This window comes from Prorops nasuta, unplaced genomic scaffold, assembly GCF_024137725.1.
Source record: "Prorops nasuta isolate Cenicafe-Biocafe unplaced genomic scaffold, Cenicafe_Pnas_1.2 PNAS00002, whole genome shotgun sequence".
NCBI classification, from domain to species: domain Eukaryota; kingdom Metazoa; phylum Arthropoda; class Insecta; order Hymenoptera; family Bethylidae; genus Prorops; species Prorops nasuta.
Genome location: NW_027116799.1, coordinates 13,344,859 through 13,355,641, shown reverse-complemented (window position 1 = coordinate 13,355,641; position 10,783 = coordinate 13,344,859). Strand labels below are relative to the sequence as shown.

At 40.1% G+C, this 10,783-nt stretch overlaps 1 protein-coding gene across 1 annotated transcript; it reads left to right on the top strand.

The window, feature by feature from the left end:
* Window positions 1-2,508: 2,508 nt before the first annotated feature.
* LOC136781228 (uncharacterized) lies at window positions 2,509-3,699 on the top strand. The gene is made up of 3 exons (XM_066740059.1): window positions 2,509-2,776; window positions 2,818-2,932; window positions 3,195-3,699. Exons 1-3 carry the CDS (start codon window positions 2,509-2,511, stop codon window positions 3,697-3,699), a joined length of 888 nt encoding a protein of 295 aa, XP_066596156.1.
* The last annotated feature ends 7,084 nt before the right edge of the window (window positions 3,700-10,783 follow it).

The window sequence follows — 10,783 nt, the reverse complement described above, 5'->3', positions numbered from 1 at the left end:
TGTACTAATATATGTATATATAAATATTATATTCATACTAAAATCATATTCATTTTTTGTTTAGCTGTCTACACTATTTTCATACGGCAGATAAACTTCAGGTTCATGAGAGGGATTGTGTGCAGCTTAATGACAATATCCGTATCATACTGCCAAAGAATGCAGAAGACTGTTGGGTATCTTTTAAGAACCAGAAGAACAGTGAAAGAGTGCCGTTTGTCGTCTATGCAGACTTTGAATGTTTACTACAGAAAATTGACCATAGTAGTAATAGTAGTAGTAAAAATAGTTACGATTATCAGAAACATGTACCTTTTAGTGTAGGGTATTATTTAAAAAGAGTGCTCGTGATGCGTCACTTTCATTTTATAATTCACATCGAGGTGCTAATTGCATCGAATGGTTCGTATGCGAGCTCGAGAGCATTGCACGCATCGTCAGCGAAAAATTAAAGACTGTAATACCGATGAATACTCTCAGTGATGTTGAAATTTCGCGGCACTACAGTGAACCTAATTGTCACATTTGTGGAAAACCGTTTCTTCCAAATCAAGTGCGTATTCGCGATCATGATCACCTAACTGGTAGATATAGAGGACCGGCTCATAATAATTGCAACTTAAATTTTAAAGACTCGCATGTTATTCCTGTAATATTCCATAATTTATCCAGCTACGATTCACATTTTATTTTTGAGGCGATCGTGAATACGCTTGAGGGATCGGTAAATTTGCTGCCTGTTGTAACGAAGTTCCCCGTTACGTATACGAGATACCGAATAAAGAACATAAAAGCTACCGAACAGTGGATATTATTAATCCCTACGTTACCGGCTCGTGAGATAGGCTCACGAGTGGATTATAGCTAACGTCAAGGATAGACCCCGTTGACAGGCAGAGGCCCGGATGAAAAGATCGGCGCTCCAGTAAACGATGTCCAGGTTGTCCTGAGAAGTAAGGCAGGGCCATGCCAAACAACCCAGGCAACCTGAGATAAGGAGAAGCGGCCTCGGGGAGTCCTAAAACAATGACAGTGTCTATAAGTCCCCACGAGGAGGGGAAATAGAACATCGAGTCTGGCTTGAACGCTGGTTACGCGCGTCAAGCAGGCTGCGCGAATGTCGTGCGCAGACTGCCATAGCAGGCAGTCGGAACGCGACCATGGGACTGTGCTGATGTGTCCGTGCGTGCTGGTGAGCGCGTGACGCGGCACTCAGACAGCCATGGGTCGGTTCGCGTACGTGAGGCGTGTGCTATAGGCCAGCCTGCACGTACGTCACGACTGGATACCGGCCAATGCATAGTGGGTTGTGCAGGGGCGTAGTTAGCCCGTTGGAATGTGTCCCGGTGCCCTCCGTAATCCCATAGGCTTGCGCTATGGCTGGACGGGCCGTGAACATTGCCTCCGTGGTGGTCCGCTCCTGGCAAAACTCTATGCTTTGGCAATTGATACCGCATGTTCCCGCACTCCTCACCACCACTTGTGTGTGGGTGGTGAGGAAGAAATGTATGCCCCTCAGCAGGCAGGTCTGCTAAGCTCGGACTTCCGTAAGGAACCCTCCCCTCTCTCCACTACCTAGCATACTGAGCGACCCTGGCTACCGCTACCGTCCATATGCATGGCCGCAGGGCCGTATGAGATGCATAAAGAATGGGGTCGAAGGACCCAACTGATAACGTAGGGTTGTTGGCCACCTAACTGACCAACTTGCGCCCTTAAACCGATAGAAAAGGACGGGCGAAGGTAATGGGAAAACCCGTAGTGTGAGTGGCCCCTCACTCTGACGGGAAATACCGTTACACTGTAAATAAGGAAAAATACACTTCATTTAGTAAATATCTGCGAAAGTATTATATACAGCTAAGATTCATCGATTCGTTCAAATTGATGGCATCCAGTTTGGATAAATTGAGTTCATATCTGAATAGATCTCAGCTGAAAAATTTAGAGTCACAATTTTCGGAATTAAGTATTGAACAGTTCAGCCTGCTTACGAGAAAATGTATTTTTCCTTACGATTATGTGGATAACATTACTCGCTTGGAAGAAACGGTTTTACCTGCACGAGAGTTGTTCTACAACAGACTGTCCGATAGCGATATCATGGAAGAAGCATATAATCATGCCAAAGAGGTATGGACCAAATTCTCTGTGACAACACTCGAAGAGTACAGCGATCTTTATTTAAAGACCGATGTCCTATTGTTGACCGATGTTTTCGAGAGTTTTCGAGATAGCTGCATGAAAAAATATAGTTTAGATCCCGCTCACTATTATACGCTTCCAGGCTTCACTTGGGACGCGATGCTCAAGCATACGGGAATCCGTCTGGGACTCTTCACAGACGTGGACATGTTGCTTTTTGTTGAACGCGGTATACGCAGTGGTTTGAGCCAGTGCTCCCACCGCTACGAGAGGGCCAACAATCGGTACATGCGAAACTACGATCCGGCGGAACCGTCGAAATACTTGATGTATTACGACGTTAATAATCTATATGGATGGGCAATGTGTCAACCGTTGCCTACCCACGGTTTCCAATGGATCGATGACGCTGCCAAACTCGACATCCTTAATGTGTCCGAGGATTCGTCCGAAGGTTATATTTTGGAGGTGGACTTGGAATATCCACGAGAGCTTCACGACAAACACTCCGATCTACCATTCTACCCGGTGCGTGAGAAGCCGTCAGGTTCACACCAGGAGAAACTGCTCGCAACCGTCGACGATAAGACGCGTTATGTGATACACTACCGTGCTCTACAGCAGTGTATACGTAACGGTATCGTCTTAAAACGCATTTATTGAGGTTTAAAGTTCCAGCAGTTCACCTGGCTGAAGTCGTATATCGAATTAAATACACGCTTGTGGACAGCCTCAAAAAACGATTTCGAGAAGAATCTCTTCAAGCTAATGAACAACGCAGTATTTGGTAAGACTATGGAAAATGTTAGGAATAGAGTTGAAGTGAGGCTCGTAACCAAGTGGGAGGGAAGATACGGGGCGGAAGCGTTGATTTCCAAACCGAATTTTCACAGTCGTGCGATATTTAAAGAGAATTTGGTCGCTATTCAATTGTCGAAATTATCCGCGAAGTTTGATAAGCCCGTGTACGTAGGCATGAGCATTTTAGATATTTCAAAGACCTGTCTGTATGAATTCCATTACGATTATATGCTTCCTACATTCGGAAGTAAATGTAAAGCGATGTATACCGACACGGACAGTCTAGTGTATAGTATCGAGTGTGATGATGTTTACTCGGTCATGAAACGTGATCTGGTCAAATTCGACACCAGCGATTACCCTGCTGATAATCGGTACGGCTTACCTCGAGTCAATAAAAAAGTGCCTGGGCTAATGAAGGACGAGAACAATGGAAAGATCATGACCGAGTTCGTTGGACTTAGAGCGAAAATGTATACCTTTAAGGTGCAGGATTGTACGAAAATTACCAAAAAGGCTAAGGGGGTCAAAGGTTATGTTATCGATAGAAACATAACCTTTGACGACTACAAGGATTGTTTGGATAATTTCACCGTACAGTCCCGTAACCAAAATTTAATTCATTCGAAATTGCACAAGGTGTTTTCCACTACTCAGCGAAAAATTGCTCTCAGTCCGTATGACGATAAGCGTCACATAACACCCGGTTGCGTAGCGACTCTACCTTGGGGACATCATAGGTTAAAAGACTAGATTTTAATAGCTGTATTTATTGTATTATATTATATTACATAAATTATTATTATTATTATTACAAAACATTATTCTTATTTATCCACGAATTATGCGTTTTATCCATTCCTAACCATTTTACAAATACCTTATTCCCTTTCTTACGCAATATCTTCTCTACCAAGTATACATCAGGATTAGCTGTTTTTAAAAGTTCATATTCATAAAATCCACCATGTATGTCTGTACCACGAGAATCTCTAAATAGATACGTGGCAGGATTTGTCCTTTGCACTTTTGTAATTTGAAATATTTCAGTAGTCCAATTCGGTGTGTAACCTTTAGCAAACGCATTTTTGTATTTACTGATTCGCACGAAATCACCAGGCTTGAACTTGGTACGTCCAACGATCTTAATGTTGCTATATACAGTAGCAAGCAGATGCTCAGCATGTTCAGGTTTCACATCAACAGGTCGCATTCCAATAGTACGATGTCTTCGCGCGTTATAATCATCCACCAGCTGTTGCAGTATATTTCGCCATTTGTAACTACCGTCCAGTGTAAAACGTTTCCACATTTCGGTTTTTAACGTTCGATTCCAACGCTCGACTATTGACGCTTTTAACGTGCTGTACGTGGAGTAATGATTTATTCCACGTTTTTTCATGAGCAGTTGAAACTCGTTGTTGTAAAATTCTTTACCATTATCAGTTTGCAAATTTTTGGGACATCTTTCACTCTTTAAAATTTTTCCCATAGCTGTGGTCACTTCCTTACCACTTTTTGTCTTAAGCGCTACTGCCCAACCATACTTCGATAAGGTATCAATCACTGTCAGAATATAGTGATGACCAGTATCAACGTAATAACGCATATCAACAAGGTCAGCCTGCCAGAGATCATCGAAACCACGTATTATGACTTTTCGTCGTGGAAAATTTCTTCTCGCAGGGACATGTAACTCTTGCACCAGTTGTTTCTTTTCTTCACTCACGATTTTCCCCGATTCTCTTTTTAAAACCTATCCCCCACGCACATATAATTTCTGTTTCTTTTCTTCACTCATGATTCTTTTTCTTTCGAAAGCAATCGATTATAATGAGTATAAAATGTATGATGCATCCTAAACATTCACTTTTTGGATCCATCATTAATCTTGCTGTTTGTTTGCAAAAGTTTTGCCTCAATCTCCTGTATTTTTTTATTTATTCTCTCTTCAATTTTCTCCTCCAATTTAGCTAAACTGTGTTGCAAGAACTTTATATTCACAGCACATGTATTATTATCAGAATCAATAGTTAAATTTACTATTTTTTTATTATTCAAATCCAGTGTTCTTTTAGTCACATTTAATGTACCAATATTAAATTCTTTCCTTACGTTAAAACCACTACCAAATTTGTTAATTGACATATTGACGTGTGGTACGCAACTGAAGAAAATGTTTATAAACTGTACCCTTTTATAGAATAAGATCCTCTTCACGCAACTCTTCTATTATTGACTGTATTTCATTATGGTGGTTTGTATGACCTGCGGTGGTTGATGCAATTAAAAGTCGCAATCGATCAACTAATTCATTAGGATCGTTCCAATGTATATAGTTTACAGACTCATCAGTAACACGCATAAATCCACTACCAGCTATCACTCGTTGTGATGGTACTTTATTGTAAATTAGTGGTTGAATAATTTTCTTATACTTTGGACCCTTATTCCCTTGAACCTGTTGGTAACTATCATTTGCTCTTTTATATGATTTAGTTTGTTCAAGGATTTGCTTATATATGATCTTGTCATCAATGGTGTAGAGCTTTCTATCAGGCTCTTTCATGAAGATTAATTCAAAAAGACCTCTCGTACCAATATAGCGCTTTTTATCAATTAAAATATCACCTTCATGACTAATATCAAATGTACATCTTCCCATCACATATTGGTTCCTTTCATCTAATGTAACTCCGAAACCATGATCGATTTGATCTTTACTACCGAAAAGGAACAACTGCATATAATGACGTGCAATAGGTGGAAATGATCTCCAATCTATGGAATGATTTATTTGTTTTTTGAGCAATCCTAAGGTTTCCTGTCTTGATGTTGAATGTGATGATGCAGACTCTTGTCCAGGCTCTGAATGTAATGATGCAGATTCTTGTCCAGGCTCTGAATGTAATGATGTAGATTCTGGCATTGATTTCGTTCGTAATATTGATTTATCAAAAGTAGATTTTTCATCATTATCATCATCATAGATCATCAATGATTTATTTGTAAGAGTACCGTCATTGTTATGTAATTTCTTTTTTTTCTTGATAATATACTCATTGGGGGTTGAATTATGATAACGCTTCCTCTTCTTGTCATGATTTATATCAATGTTCAAGTCATAAGATTCTTCATTGCTATTATCTGTTTGCATAACTAGTTTTTTCAGTGGATCAACTATTGGTTTAAAAGTTTCATTCAATCTACTTTCCACCATTGATCTTTCCGATTTAATTGCGCGATGTTTTTCACGACTCACCTCACTCGTTTCAGCAATCTTCTTAAGTAGTGACTTTTCATCCATTTTTTATTGTAAACTTTTAATTGTTTAAGCAGTCAATGTGCTAGTTCAATCGATCTTTAAAACTGTTCAATCAACTAGTATAGTAGTTCGACCGACAGATTTAGCGGTTCAACCGACCTGTTTAGCGGTTCAATCGAGCTGTTCAGCGGTTCGATTGACCGGTTTAGCGGTTCGACCGACCGGTTTAGCGGTTCAACCGACCTGTTTAGCGGTTCATCCGACCAGTTTAGCAGTTCAATCGAGCTGTTCAGCGGTTCAACCGACCTGTTTAGCGGTTCAATCGATTAGTTCAACGGTTCACCTAACCAGTTTAGTGGTTCGACCAACCTGTTTAGCGGTTCAATCAATCGGTTTAGCGGTTAACCGACCTCTTTAACGATTAGACCGACCGGTTTACCGATCCAAGTGACCCGTTTATCTGTATAACTGGTTTGCTTAATAATGTAACCGGTCCGTTTTGTGTAATTAAAAGCTTTACACTGTTCAATGCACTACGTTAAACTAACACTTTCAGCACTGATATGATGCTTTATGCTACTCAATGGTTGCATACTCATTGAATCCCTTCCGATATCGACCATTTTGCATACCACTGTCCTTATCAATTACTAAAATCCATAATCTGCCTGCCAACACTTTGAACACAATTCGCAAAATTTTTCAAATGTCATATCAGTGTTTACATGATCTTTGTATACATGCTTCAAGTTAGTCCCATCCTGCTTAAAAATGATTATCATATTTGCATTCTCACGAATCAGATGTTTTGGGATCTTGGCATAGGTCTGACAAAGATAGAAGCAATCGATGCTCGAGTGCCGACCCATTGAAAAGTAGTCTCTTATATTGTCTTGCTTATCGCTTGCCACATCATCAAATATAAAGATTGAATTTGGTAATGCATCTGTCACATTTATAACCTCACTATTAATTGAAAATTGATGATAACCAATTTCCTCCATATCTGTCAATAGCTGTTCCAAGTAACGGTACTTCGGTTGCTGTAACGATTTCGAGTAAACGTACAGGTTGTCAAATCTTACACCGTGAGGACTCTCAATAAGACTTAGCAATACGTTTGTTTTCCCAGAATTTGAGGGTCCGCAAACTATACAGCGTATAGTTGACGGAAGCAAAGATCCATGACGTTTCATATCACTAACGGTGGCAGTGTGATAATCGGTATTAGAGATATTGATACTTAATGGTTGCTTTACGAAATGCATTCTCGAACGACTGTGAGGTTAAATCGTAATTGCACGAGCTATTTATAGGCATGAAATCTGAGAATTGAATCAGTTTTCATTATGCCTGTATTTGTGTTGGATGTTACAAGTTTGGAGGAATTAAGCAGTGATCAATTGGAATACGTACCGAAAATTGTACTTTTAAAATACTTTTCACACAAAGTATTGACAGATATTGGAATAAATTACCCAAGCATATTCGTGCAGATCCTGAGGTTCAAAAATATCGCTATTGTTTACAACATTTTAATCTACCTAATACTACTCATGCGGATGGACTACCACCGTTGATAAAAGATTGTTATACATGTCGTGCGTTGGATGTGGATCATTTCTCAATAAAACAATAAACAAACTACCGTTTGAGCTTCATTTACCGGGATACAATTACTGTGGACCAGGAACTCGACTTCAAGAACGATTAGCACGCGGTGATCGAGGTGTGACTGAGTTGGATGAAGCCTGTCTAGAACACGATATCGCATATTCGCAATACAAAGACTTGTCGCAGCGTCATCAAGCTGATAAAGTGCTCGCAAAACGTGCACGTAGACGTATCACAGCTGCTGTCGCAACCTTGGGTGAGCGTGCTGCAGCAACAGCTGTCTGGACGTCTATGAACGCAAAGCGTAAACTTGGTTTAGGATTACAAACAGATATGGTGAGGAAAGCAGCAGTGAGAAAAACTGGAAATAGTGCTGTAAAAAAACGGAAAATTCGAGTGCCTAAAAAACGGGGCGGCTTGTTGCCTTTGCTCCCACTGCTAGGTGCGGTGGGAGCACTAGCAGGTGGAGCATCAGGTTTAGCGAAAGCTGTAAACGATGCCAGAGCTGCGAAAAAACAGTTGGAAGAAATGCAGCGTCACAATCGTATGATAGAAGCAACTGCAAGAGGTGGACGGGGGCTGTATCTCGCACCGTACAAACGAAGCGGAGGAGGGGTAGCAAAAAAATCAATGTCAAAGAAACGAACAAAAAAGTAACTGTATACGGTCTACCAAGATCTGGTGCTACAAGTAATATTCAATTATCTCACGTATGTCGTGATATACCAAATTTCCGTGGAGTCTTTATGCGTACAAGTCTACCACGAAACGGTCCATGGTCTAATGAATGTGCAATCGTTAACCTTGACGATTCTAATGGTCCAGGCACTCACTGGGTTGCCTACGTTAAATGCAATAATCTTGTAAAGTATTTCGATTTTTTCGGTAATCTGAAACCACCGACTGAACTTGTTCAGTACTTCGGTTCGCTTAGTACAATTTATTACAATCATGACCAATATCAGTCGTATGATATGAGCATTTGTGGTCAGTTGTGTGTTAAATTTCTAAAAGAACAGACGAAATGTCTTTAACATTTACGCTATCAGGACACGGTCATGTATTGGAATCAAATTTTTGCCACCGATCAATCTGGATGACGGTCACTATGAGCTGGGGCTCGTAGATTTTCAAAGTTTCTACTTAATCACCAATGTAGATGAGACGAATAATAATTTTTACTTTGGTAAAAATAAACTAATAACCATACCTACAGGCTGTTATGAGTTGAGTGCGATAAATGAATACTTGCGTATGCGGTTGGAGTTACCGTATGATGATAATGTTATTATTCTGCGTGCCAATAATAACACACTGAAAAGTGAAATAATGTGTAAATATTCTATTGATATTACAAAAATTAATAATATTGGTTCTCTGCTAGGATTTTCGTCGGACCGCGTAATCCTACCAAACACTTGGGCTGAATCGGACGAACCTGTGAATATTTTAAAAGTAAATATTCTACGTATCGAATGTAACATTACCGCTGGTGCATATACGAACGGTAGACCACAACATGTCATCCACGAATTTTTCCCAAGCGTTCCACCAGGTTATAAAATCTCTGAAACACCGAAGAACGTCATTTACTTGCCAGTCATTGTAAGGGTAATCGATCGTCTCACATTACGTATTCTCGATCAAGACAATCGTCCTGTAAATTTTGGAAAGGAGGAAATCACCATACTATTACACATTAGAAGATGATGATTTATAAGAATACCGACGATTATAAACCAACATTACTCGATGAACCAATCAGTCAATTAGCTGCAACAGAGCTGAATACATCAGTTCAGAGTGAAATAGGGAAAAACGTGATCGGTGGCAAAAAAGTTTTGACTAGAAAAAATATAGAGTTTTTACACTCATTGGGTCTGACTGTGAAGAAAAGAAATCATGGATCCATTGAACGTTACCGCACAGCCTGCGTACGACAACCGCATCACTAAATTGGAAATACATGCTTACAACCCGTATGCGAATGCATCATTGGGAAATAGCGATGAAATTCGTATCCCAATACAACAGCAAGATTTGATTCTTTTGCCCAGTGGTAGTTACCTCTACATAGAGGGGAAGCTGATTGGAGGTACTCGTGCTGCTACTACACCTTTGACGGATAAAGTTATGCTCGACGCTAATTCCATGGCATTTCTGTTCGAGGAAATTCGTTATGAATTGAACGGTATTGAGATTGATCGGTGCAAAAACGTTGGTATCACTACCAGTATGAAGAATCTCATATCTTTAAGCAGTGAAGAGAGTATGAGTTTACGTCATTCTGGCTGGTTCGTTGCCACTCAAGAGCGTGAAAATGTTGCTGACACATTCAGCTTTTGCGTTCCCCTGCATATGCTATTGGGATTCTGCGATGATTACAAACGTGTCGTTATCAATGCACGCCATGAGCTCGTTCTGATACGAGCGCGTAATGATATACATTCAATATTTTCTTCGAATCAGTTTACCGATTCTGGGATTGAACTGCACCGAGTGCAATGGAGAATTCCTCACGTAACTTTAAATGAATTTACCAAACTACAATTTCTACGCATTATCAGGCAGATAAAAAATCTCACCATGGCTTTTCGTTCCTGGGAGCTCTACGAATATCCCCTTTTACCTCAAACACAGCGACATACATGGGCTGTGAAAGCGGCTACACAATTGGAGAAGCCTCGATACGTGATACTGGCGTTTAGAAAAAATAAGAAGAACGATCAATACTCGAATGTACTTAAATTTAGCGATTGCGATGTACGTGGTGTTAAAGTCTATTTAAATTCTGAGTTTTATCCGTACGATCGTCTTGACACTGATTTCACGAAATCTCGCTACTCCGTACTCTATGATATGTATGTAAAGTTTTTCCACTCATATTATGCTGGAGAAAAACTGTCGAAACCAATGCTCGATTACCTAAACTTCTTGCAATACGGTCCGCTCTTTGTA

Bases quoted from the DNA above. Each gene is read 5' to 3' on its own strand.
- LOC136781228 (XM_066740059.1), top strand. From the start codon at position 2,509: ATGTGTCAACCGTTGCCTACCCACGGTTTCCAATGGATCGATGACGCT. The intron at 2,777-2,817 runs GTAACGGTATCG...TGAGGTTTAAAG, and splicing joins TGCTCTACAGCAGTGTATAC to TTCCAGCAGTTCACCTGGCT. The intron at 2,933-3,194 runs GTAAGACTATGG...TACATTCGGAAG, and splicing joins AATGAACAACGCAGTATTTG to TAAATGTAAAGCGATGTATA.